The following is an 11,285-nucleotide window of genomic DNA, read 5'->3' as shown; positions in this document are numbered from 1 at the left end:
AGTATCCTGGGTGAACTGTACACCCATGCTGCTAGCAGTGTATACGCTAGAGCCAGAAGGTGAAAAAACCAAAATGTCCATCAACAAATGAATGGATAAAATGTGGAGAGAATATTATACCACCTTAAAAAGGAAGGAGATTCTGATACATGCTACAAGGCAGGTGAGCCCTGAGATCATTAGGCTCTGGGAAATAAGCCAGTCACAAAAAGACAAAAAATAGTGTAGGATTCCACTTATATAAGGGACTTAGAGGAGGCAAAGTCATCGAGACAGAAAGCAGAATGGTGGTTGTCAAGGGCTGGGTAAGGAGGAATGGGGAGTTGTTAAGTGGGTACAGTTTGAGTTAGGGATAATAGAGGGTTCTGGGGATGGATGGTGGTGATGGCTGTACAACAATGTGAGTGTATTGAATGCTACTGAACCATATACTTCCAAATGGCTAGAATGGTAAACTTTGTTATGTATAGTTTATAGATAGTTATGTAACAGGATAACGAAACAGGGTCGCTAAAAACAGAGTAACAAAACTTGAAAACATCCCCAGTGACCAGGTAAATCTTTTAGGCTTATAATGAAAATAGCAATGCATTTCTTATTGTAACTACTTTAAAAATAGTTTTTAAACTATTTTTAGTTGAAAATAAACTAACCACATTCTTTTTCTAGTCTGCCACAGTCTTGATTTCCCAATCATGTTTTTTCTTTTTTCTTTTTTTTTTTGAGACAGAGTCTTGCTCTGCTGCCCAGGCTGGAGTGCAGTGGCGCAATCTCAGCTCACTGCAACCTCCATCCTCCTGGGTTCAAGCAATTCTCTGGCCTCGGCCTCCTGAGTAGCTGGGATTACAGGCACCTGCCACCGTGCCCGGCTAATTTTTGTACTTTTAGTAGAGACAGGGTTTCACCATGTTGGCCAGGCTGATCTGGAGCTCCTGACCTAAAGTAATACACCCGCCTCTGCCTCTCAAAGTGCTGGGATTACAGGTGTGAGCCAATGCACTTGGCCTTTTTTTCTTTTTTTGTTTGAGACAGTCTCACTCTGTTGCCCAGGCTGGAGTACAGTGGCACAATCTTGGCTGACTACAACCTCTGCCTCCCAGGCTCAAGCAATTCTTATGCCTCAGCCACCTAAGCAGCTGGTATTACAGGTGTGTGCCAACACACCTGGCACATTTTTGTACTTTTAGTAGAGATGGGGTTTCGCCATGTTGGCCAGGCTGGTCTCGAACTCCTGGTTTCTAGCAGTTCTCCCATCTCGGCCTCTCAAAGTGTTGGGATTACAGCCGTGACCCGCTGCAACTGGCCAGGCACTTCAATTTTTTTTTTCTCTCTCTCTTCTTTGAGATGGAGTCTTGCTCTGTCACTGGGCTGGAGTGCAGTGGTGCAATCTCAGCTCACTGCAATCGCCGCCTCCCAGGTTCAAGCAATTCTCCTGCCTCCACCTCCTGAGTAGCTGGGACTACAGGCACGCCCCACCACGCCCAGCTAATTTTTGTATTTTTAGTAGAGATGGGGTTTCACCATGTTGGCCAGGATGGTCTCTATCTCTTGACCTTGTGATCTGCCTGCCTCGGCCTCCCAAAGTGCTGGGATTACAGGCGTGAGCCACCACGCCCAGCCAGGCACTTCACATTTTATGTCACTCTGTATGTCTGCAAATAACTGAGAAAGTGCCACAATATTGATTTGGGGGTTACAAACATATTTTAGTAAGCAAATTATCAAATACAAAATCTATGAATAACGATCAAGTATACCTTCATTTGGCATGTTAAGTACCCCAGGTTCCCTCATTGAGGGAGGGCAGCATATAAAACTTATTTAGACCTCTTTTTAAACATTTAATGTAATTTAATCTATTTGAGACATGGTGTCTGTCACCCAGGCTGGAGTATAGTGGTGTGATCTTAGCTCAGTGCAACCTCTGCCTCCCAGGCTCAAGCAATTCATATGCCTCAGCCACCCGAGTAGTTGGTATTACAGGCGTGTGCCCACACACCCTGTGAATTTTTGTATTTTTAGTAGAGATGGGGTTTTGCCATGTTGGCCAGGCTGGTCTTGAACTCCTGGCTTCAAGTGATCCGCCTGCCTTGGCCTCCCAAAGTGCTGAGATTACAAGTGGGAGCCACTGAGCCCCACCTAGAACTCTTACAGAGAATGAAGAATGCGTTTTGATTTTCTTTTTTGCATATCCAAGACATTGCACTCAAGTTTCTGAACTGGCCTTACTATTAGGTTGGCGCAAAAGTAATTGTGGCTTCTGCCATTAAAAATTAAAAATGGCAAAAACCACGATTAGTTTTGCACCAAGCTAATATTTACGAAAATGGAATGAGTTCCGCGAGGGTGGGGATTTGTGTCTTTTTCATGCATGCTGTCTGCAGTCAGCAGCTAGGACAGCGGTGCACACACAGCAGGTGCTCAACCCATCGGTGTTTGTTGGGTAAATCAAGGAATGAAAATTACATTCAAGCCAACACACGTGATTAAACTACTCATGTATCATTGGGCTGCAACGGTTACAATTCCACAAACTATATAACTGGACATATGTGAAGGTGGTAAATCCCTCCATTTTATAGGTCTTTGGGAAGTTCTGGGGCCAGGAAATCTGAATTCGATGATAGGATTTTCTAAACTGAATTCAGGACAGAGCATAGATGGTCTGAGTGAATGCCCTGCGTGACAGGTGCCTTCCTGCAGGTAGGAACACTTCCTCTGCAGTCACAGGGAGAAGAAAACATCAGGAGCTGGATGTGATTTCAGATCTGCCCCAAGAAACATGCTGATTTCACTGGGGAGGTGGCAGTCCCAGGTGAAGGCTGGCTAGGTCATAATTGACATCTCCTCCCTGTCTCTGCTCTCAGACATGGAGTTGATTATGCTTTTTAAATACTTTATGAATTCCATCCGGATCTCCTCAGGGTCATCTTCCAGGTTCGAGTGCACCAGCTTCAGCTTGTTCAAGGGTGGCGCTTGAAAATGAAGATAAGGTTAATTAGGCAAGGAGTTTCAATGAGGGGCCCTTTCTAGCTCCCAATGAAACTTCTAGAAGAAATTTAACTTTCTGAAGTTCACAAATCAAGTTGTCTTCCTTGACACCAGAGAACAGAGAAAGGGTTTGCTATACTGCCACCTGGCAACAGGATGAAAACCTTACAAACCACTTTCCAGGTCTTCTGTTCTTAAACCAGAAAGGAATAGATTCTCTATTATTCTCTTTTTGTTTCTGAGTATTTTCTGACTTCTTTTTCAGGATTACTGTGTCACCTTTGGGATGTGTGTTATGTGAATTGGAGGTTTTTCTCCAGAAAAGTTCTTTCAGAAAGAGTGCCACCCCAGTCACACCCAAGAATAGCGACAAGCAGGATTTTCCCACTCTGTATTCTGTTTGTTTTTTTTTTTTTTGAGACAGAGTTTCACTCTTGTTGTCCAGAGTGGAGCGGGGTGCAATGGCACAATCTCAGCTCACTGCAACCTCCACCTCCCAGGTACAAGTGATTCTCCTGCCTCAGTCTCCTGAGTAGCTGGGATTACAGGCGTGCACCACCACCCCCGGCTAATTTTTTTGTATTTTTAGCAGAGATGGGTTTTCACCTTGTTGGCCAGGCTGGTCTAGAACTCCTGACCTCAAGAGATCCCACCCGCCTCGGCCTCCCCAAGTGTTGGGATTATAGGCATGAGCCACTGCGCCCGGCCTTTTATTTATTTATTTATTTTTTGAGATGGTGTCTTATCCTGTCACCCAAGCTGGAGTGCAGCGGTGAGATCACTGCAACCTCTGCCTCCCAGGCTCAAGGAATTCTCCTGCCTTAGCCCCTGAGTAGCTGGGACTACAGGCGCCTGCCATCATGCCTGGCTAATTTTTGTATTTTTAGTAGAGACAGGGTGGACTCACATGGAGTGGGCAACAATTGCCTAGGGTACAGAAGGTGCTCAGTAACTGGACAGAGCTGCTGGTTTGTAGGACGTGGGGCAATATGTAGGTGTCCAAAACATTCGAGACAAAAGAGGAAGAGAAATTCCAGTTTCCTTACACAAAGACAGGCTTCCTTTATCATCTCCAGAGCCTGGTTTGTGGTGTGCAATTAGCATACACTGTGTGTCCTGTAAGGACTGCTGTTGGACAAAGCAGGAATACCACATCTCAATTTCCTTCCGGTGGCTTGGGATGTCAGCATTGAAGACGATCACCACTCCATGAGCATCCTTCATCAGGGCCGGCCAGCAGGACTCGAACCTAGGAGGAAGAAAAGGAACAAGAGGGAAAGTTAGGTCATTCTGGTTTCTAACTGTGGACTTTAAAAAGAATATCTTAGTATTAAAAGTTGGTCTATAACCGCCCGGGCGTGGTGGCTCACTCCTGTAAGCCCAGCACTTTGGGAGGCCGAGGCAGGTGGGTCACGATGTCAGGAGATCGAGACCATCCTGGCTAACACGGTGAAACTCCATCTCTACTAAAAATACAAAAAAATTAGCCGAGCGTGGTGGTGGGCTCCTGTAGTCCCAGCTACTCGGGAGGCTGAGGCAGGAGAATGGCGTGAACCCGGGAGGCGGAGCTTGCAGCAAGCTGAGTTTGCACCACTGCACTCCAGCCTGGGTGACACAGCGAGACTCCATCTCAAAAAACAACAACAACAACAAAAAAACAGTTGGTCGATGACTTCCTTTTTTTTTTTTTTTTTTTTAAAGAGACAGGGTCTTGCTCTGTCTCCCAGGCTGAAGGTGCAGTTGTGGGATCATAGCTCACTGCAGCCTCCAATGTGGGCCTGAGCAATCCTTCCGCCTCAGCCTCCTGCGTAGCTAGGACTACAGGTGTGCACCACATCAGGCCAATTTTAGTTTTTTTAAAGGTTGATTTCTTCATTTAAAAAAATTGCTATTAGTTTTTGAGATAAGAGTCTGGCTCTGTCGCCCAGGCTGGAGTGCAGTAGCAACGTCCACCTCCCAGGTTCAAGTGATTCTCCTGCCTCAGTCTCCTGATGTGGCTGGGATTATTGGTGCACACCACCATACCGGGCTAAGTTTTGTATTTTTAGTAGAGACGGAGTTTTGCTATGTTGGCCAGGCTGGTCTCAAACTCCTGAGCTCTGGTGATCTGCCTGCCTCGGCCTCCCAAAGCAGTGGATTACAGGTGTAAGCCACGGTGCCTGGCCCCTATTTTTTTTTTTTTTAAGATGAGATTTCATCAAGTTGGGCAGGCTGGTCTTGAACTCCTGACCTTAGGTGATCTGCCTGCCTCGGCCTCCCAAAGTACTGGGATTACAGGCATCAGCCACTGCGCCTGGCCAAGGTTGATGACTTCTAACTGCATCATAACCTAATCACTAAAGTGTATAAAGCAATGCATGTCAGCAAAAAATGTATCAAGCTCCTCATACATGCCAGGAAACATGCTAGGCTCAACTTCTTGGTGCCTGATGGGCAGCTGATTTTTTTGTTTTGTTTTGTTTTTTGAGACAGAGTCCAGCTGTGTCACCCAGGCTGGAGTACAATGGTGCGATCTCAGCTCACTGCAACCTCCGCCTCCGGGTTCAAGCAGTTCTCCTGCCTCAGCCTCCCAAGTAGCTGGGATTACATGTGGCCACCACCACACCGGGCTAATTTTTCGTATTTTTACTTCTCCTCAGGTGATCCACCTGCCTTGGCCTCCCAAAGTGCTGGAATTACAGGTGTGAGCCACTGCCCCTGACCTGGGCAGCTGATTTTTAAACCATTTGATGAAGTGACTTTCTTTAAAGGAAACATACTTAGCATCGCCACCACAGTCCCATAGCTCGAATTCACAGCCCGTGCCTTTGTTGTTGCTGGTAACGTGTGGGTTCTCAAATTCCAGGATCCTAAAAGGAAAAAGAAGAGCAGTAGGCTGGGTGCGGTGGCTCATGCCTGTAATCTCAGCACTCTGAGAGGCCGAGGCGGGCAGATCACTTGAGGTTATGAGTTCAAGACCAGATTGGACAACATGGTGAAACCCTCGTTATGCTAAAAATAAAAGAATTAGCCAGGCATGATGGTGGGCACCTGTAATCCCAGCTACTGGGGAGGTTGAGGCAGGAGAATCGCTTGAACCTGGGAGGTGGAGGTTGCAGTGAGCCGAGATCGTGCCACTGCACTCCAGCCTGGGAGACAAGACGAGGAAGAAGAGCAACAGCAGCATCAATAATGAGGCTGCATTACACTTTTGGAAGGCCAACAGCAACAAAAGTAGGAGGTGGGTGATGGCTGGGCAGTCTTTTTAAATTGTTTTACTATTAAATTTTTTAGGCCGGGCGCGGTGGCTCAAGCCTGTAATCCCAGCACTTTGGGAGGCCGAGACGGGCGAATCACGAGGTCAGGAGTTCGAGACCATCCTGGCTAACACGGTGAAACCCCGTCTCTACTAAAAAATACAAAAAGCTAGCTGGGCGAGGTGGCGGGCACCTGTAGTCCCAGCTACTCAGGAGGCTGAGGCAGGAGAATGGCGTAAACCCGGGAGGCGGAGCTTGCAGTGAGCTGAGATCCGGCCACTGCACTCCAGCCTGGGCGACAGAGCGACACTCTGTCTCAAAAAAAAAAAAAAAAAAAAAAATTTTTTTTTGAGACAGGGTCTCACTCTGTCACCCAGGCTGGAGTGCAGTGGTACAATCATAGCTCACTGCAGCCTCCAACTCCTGGCCTCAAGCAATCCTGCTGCTTCAGCCTACCGTGTAGCTGAGACTACAGACACATGCCAACTTACCTGGCTAATGTTCTATTTTTAGTTGAGATGGGGTCTCCCTATATTGCCCAGGGCTCAGGCAATCCTCCCACTTTGACCTCTGAGAGCGTTGGGATTAGAGGCATGAGCCTCCCTGCCCAGCCAGTTGGGCACTCTTGGGGACACAGATTTGTCAGGGCTCACCTCACTCCTTGGGTTGGGCTGTATTCAGTGATGTCAGAAGATTCTGTCAGAAAGTTGGCCAAAACAGTTTTTCCACTCTGTGAAAATGAGTGCAAATAAAGGTCTTTGTTTAAAGGCAGAAAAGGAAACCGAAAAAATCACCCCAAGAGGTGGCCTGGAAGCTGGTGCAGTGCAGTATAGGTCATCGGCACCCTGAGATCACTGGGGTGGTTATGACCGCACTGTCTTGCTCTAGTGCAGTGGGCACAGCCTGGTCTGGGGCCCAAGGAGCATGGGATTAAGTTCTTTTTTTTTTCGAGACAGAGTTTCACTCTTGTTGCCCAGGCTGTGATCTAGGCTCACTGAAACCCCCGGGTTCAAATGATTCTCCTGCCTCAGCCTCCCAAATATTTGGGATTATAGGCGCCCACCACCACGCCCAGCTAACTTTTGTATTTGTAGAACAGATCCAGGTTTCACCATGTTAGTTGGGCTGGTCTCGAACTCCTGACCTCAGGTGATCCATCTGCCTGGGCCTCCCAGAGTGCTGGGTTTACAGGGATGAGAAACTGCGCCCGGCCAAGGAGTTCTTTTACGTCACAGAGAAGATCAAAGTGAGCCTGGGGACTCGTGGCTAGCTGTCTTATAATCTCACATGGAGCAGTTTGTCCATCCGGATTATATGAGTAATACACATTGCTTTTTTTTTTTTGAGACAAGGTCTTGCTCTGTTGCTCAGGCTGGAGTGCAGCGACATGATCACAGCTCACTGCAGCCTTGATCTGTAGGGCTCCAGTGATCCTCTCGCCTCAGCCTCCTGAGTAGCTGGGACTACAGATGTGTACCACCATGCCTGGCTAATTTTTGTATTGTTTGTAGAGATGGGGTTTCCCTATGTTGCCCAGGCTGGTCTGGAATGCCTGGGCTCAAGTGATCTCCCCACCTCAGCCTCCCAAAGTGCTGGCAGGTGTTAGCCACTGTGCCTGGCCTAAGACTTCTACCGGTTTTATTTATCTTTTTAGATGTAGTTTCGCTCTTGTTGCCCAGGCTGGAGTGCAATGGCGCGATCTTGGCTTACTGCAAACCCTGCCTCCGGATTCAAGTGATTCTCCTGCCTCAGACTCCCGAGTAGCTGGGATTACAGGCATGCGCCACCATGCCCAGCTAATTTTTGTATTTTTAGTACAGATGGGGTTTCACCATGTTAGTCAGGCTGGTCTCGAACTCCTGACCTCACGTGATCCAACTGCTTTGGCCTCCCAAAGTGCTGGGATTACAGGCGTGAGCCACCGTTCCTGGCCAGTTTTTTTGTTTTGTTTTTTTGTTTTTTTGAGACGGAGTCTTGCTGTGTCGCCCAGGCTGGAGTGCATTGGCGGGATCTCAGCTCACTGCAAGCTCCGCCTCCTAGGTTTACGTCATTCTCCTGCCTCAGCCTCCCAAGTAGCTGGGACTACAGACGCCCGCCACCTCGCCCGGTTAGTTTTTTGTATTTTTTTTTTAGTGGAGACGGGGTTTCACCGTGTTAGCCAGGATGGTCTCGATTTCCTGACCCTGTGATCCGCCCGTCTCGGCCTCCCAAAGTGCTGGGATTACAGGCTTGAGCCACCGCGCCCGGCCTTTTTTTTTCTTTTTAACGCATTTAGCTTTAGTCCATCTCAGCTTTATTTCTGTGGATGATGTGAAGTTTACATGTAGATGTGATCCCCACTACCACGCCCCCAACACACACATTAATAGCCAATGGTTCCAGGACCATATAGTAAAACGCCCAGGCCTCGAGCAATGACTCACACTTGTAATCCCAGAACTTTGAGAGGCTGAGGCAGGACGCCTTTTGAGCCCAAGAGTTGGAGACTAGCCTAGGTGCTAAGCAACATAGTAAGATCTTGTCTCTACAAATAATTAACAAATTAAGGCCAGGCGTGGTGGCTCATCCCTTTTTTTTTTTTTTTTTTTGAGACGGAGTCTCGCTCTGTCGCCCAAGCTGGAGTGCAGTGGCCGGATCTCAGCTCACTGCAAGCTCCGCCTCCCGGGTTCACGCCATTCTCCTGCCTCAGCCTCCCGAGTAGCTGGGACTACAGGCGCCCGCCACCTTGCCCGGCTCGTTTTTTTGTACCTTTTAGTAGAGACGGGGTTTCACCGTGTTAGCCAGGATGGTCTCGATCTCCTGACCTTGTAATTTGCCCGCCTCGGCCTCCCAAAGTGCTGGGATTACAGGCTTGAGCCACCGCGCCCGGCCTGCTCATCCCTTTAATCCCAGCACTTTGGGAGGCCGAGGCGGGCGGATCACTTGAGGTCAGGAGTTAGAGACCAGCCTGGCCAACAAGGTGAAAACCCATCTCTACAAAAAATACAAAAATTAGCCAGGGGTGATGGTGTGGGCCTGTAATCTCAGCTACTCAGGAGGCTGAGGCAGGAGAATCGCTTGAACCGGGGAGGCGGAGTTTGCAGTGAGCCAAAATCATGCCACTGCACTCCAGCCTGGGTGACAGGGAGAGACTAGTCGGGCGTGGTGGTGCACGCCTGTAGTCCCAGGTACTCAGGAAGCTGAGGCAGGAAGACTGCTTGAGCCCAGGGAAGTCGAGGTTGCAGTGAGCTATGATCACACCACTGCACTCCAGCCTGGACGACAGGGCGAGAATCTGTCTCAAACAAAAGTCCAGACCCACAGACGCATTCATTAGGGGGATCCCGGAGGCAAGAGAAAGAGTCACGAAATCTAGGCTGTGGTTTCAGTGATGCCACTCAGTACCTTGGGCCTTCGGGGCTCATTAACACCGGGCTCGCCTCCACTACCTCCTCCGGGTAGTGGTTGGAATCAAGGTCTGAAAGCACGGAGTTCGCGGAAAGGGCAGGGGCGCCAGCCGGGATGGGCGCGGTGGGCCCGGGTTCCCGCCTCCTGGAGCAAGCTGCAGACCAGACGGGTGGGGACCTGCGCTCGCTCAGGCCCCGAGGCCCGCTCCCCGCTCCCTCTGCCGCGCCGGGCCGGGACTCACCTCGCAAGGCCCCACGAAGAGGATCTTGGCCTTCAGCATCGTGGTCCGCCGCGGCATAGCAGGCCCGAGCCCACCGGAGCCGGCGCGTTAGAGCAGTGAGGCTCCCTGGTCGCTTTCGTTTCCATGGCGACGGCGAGCGACCCGCAGGGGCCGACGGGACTCGGCCACTTCCGGCGCGCGGGGCGGAAAGTGGGCGCGTCTGTGACTGGGTGGGGGTCGGAGAGAAGTCACAAAGCGCAGGGTTGCAGACGCGGTTCTGCAGGGTTGGCCTCTTTTTTGAGATAGGGTTTCACTCTGTCGCTCAGGCTGGAGGGCAGTGGCGCGATCTCGGCTCACTGTAGCCTCCAACTTCTGGGCTCAAACGATCCTTCTGCCTCAGCCTCCCGAGTAGCTGGCGCTACAGGCACACGCCATCACGTCCGACTAATTTTTAAAATTTTTGTATTTGTAAGACCGGGTTTTGCTATTTTGCCCAGGCTGTTTTCGAACTCCTGGGCTGAAACGATCCTCCCACCTCCACCTTCCCAAAATTCTGGGACTGCAGGCCCGTTCCATCCGTCTCGGTAGAGACGCGGAAAGCAAGACTCCAGGAGGGGGCGGAATGGCCGTTTCCAAATTTTTATTTCTCCCAATAATCTCGAGAGCTCAGACAGGACATACAAGAGCCAAGCTGGCCTTGGAACTAGGCCTTGACTCCTTTATCACTGTGGCATGATATCACTGTGGCCGTCCACTTGGGAGCCGATTTATCATAGCTGTGACCCAGCTTTAAAAAGATAAGGTGAAAGTTTGGTTTCTGTAAAAGGATTCACCACTCACTATCATTCGTCTGACCTAGGAGAAACCAGAGATGATGGCTGGAATCCTTTAGTCAGTGCAGGTGTCTAGAAACATTGCTGCTAAATTCAATTAGGTCTGAAAATGGAGTCAAGTCAGAATTTCGGATAAGGCCATGATATTAAATGTCTATGTGCCGAGAGTGCCGGTGCAAAATATTCTGGCCCACAAAGGGCTGACGTGACAAAAATTCCTTGCCAACCCACTATCAAATCTTTAACCTTCAGTAACATAGTTACCTAGTCTTTGTATTGAAAAGAACTGCTTGGCCTGCCTCCGTGGCCCAGGCCTGTAATCCCAGCACTTTGGGAGGCCGAGGCTGGTGGATCGCTTGAGGTCAGGAGTTCGAGACCAGCCTGGCCAACATGGTGAAAACTGTCTCTACTAAAAATACAAAAATTAGCCGGGTGTGGTGGCATGCACCTGTAATGCCAGCTACTCAGGAGGCTGAGGCAGGAGAATCCCTTGAATCAGGGAGGCAGAGGTTACAGTGAGCCAAGATGGCATCACTGTACTCCAGCTTGAGTGACAGAGCAAGACTCTGTCTCAAAATAAATAAATAAAAATACATAACTGCTGAGTGAACATTAAGG

The 11,285-nt window shown here is 49.3% G+C and overlaps 1 protein-coding gene across 4 annotated transcripts; it reads right to left on the bottom strand.

The window, feature by feature from the left end:
- Window positions 1–2,354: 2,354 nt before the first annotated feature.
- Window positions 2,355–9,998, bottom strand: IFT22 (intraflagellar transport 22). 4 transcript variants are annotated; one of them, XM_010387403.2, is made up of 5 exons: window positions 9,856–9,998; window positions 6,881–6,957; window positions 5,751–5,840; window positions 4,038–4,240; window positions 2,355–2,975 (listed from the first exon to the last, which is right to left on the bottom strand). In XM_010387403.2, the coding sequence occupies exons 1-5, from the start codon at window positions 9,910–9,912 to the stop codon at window positions 2,827–2,829; spliced, it is 576 nt and encodes a 191-aa protein (XP_010385705.1). In that variant the 5' UTR covers window positions 9,913–9,998; the 3' UTR covers window positions 2,355–2,826. The 4 variants fall into 4 exon arrangements, with proteins under 4 accessions (XP_010385705.1, XP_010385706.1, XP_010385708.1 ...); XM_010387404.2 differs by lacking the exon at window positions 5,751–5,840 and having other exon boundaries at window positions 9,856–9,992; XM_010387406.2 differs by lacking the exon at window positions 6,881–6,957 and having other exon boundaries at window positions 9,856–9,978.
- Window positions 9,999–11,285: the final 1,287 nt, after the last annotated feature.

This window comes from Rhinopithecus roxellana, chromosome 6 (genome assembly GCF_007565055.1).
Source record: "Rhinopithecus roxellana isolate Shanxi Qingling chromosome 6, ASM756505v1, whole genome shotgun sequence".
NCBI lineage: Eukaryota > Metazoa > Chordata > Mammalia > Primates > Cercopithecidae > Rhinopithecus > Rhinopithecus roxellana.
The sequence above is the reverse complement of the archived record's forward strand: the minus strand, read 5'-3'. Positions and strand labels throughout refer to the sequence as shown.

Coding starts and splice junctions, on each gene's coding strand:
- IFT22 (XM_010387403.2), bottom strand. CDS start 9,912: ATGCCGCGGCGGACCACGATGCTGAAGGCCAAGATCCTCTTCGTGGGG. Junction 6,958..9,855: donor TCTTCGTGGGGCCTTGCGAG/GTGAGTCCCGGC, acceptor TCATTTTCACAG/AGTGGAAAAACTGTTTTGGC. Junction 5,841..6,880: donor AGCCCAACCCAAGGAGTGAG/GTGAGCCCTGAC, acceptor TTTTCCTTTTAG/GATCCTGGAATTTGAGAACC.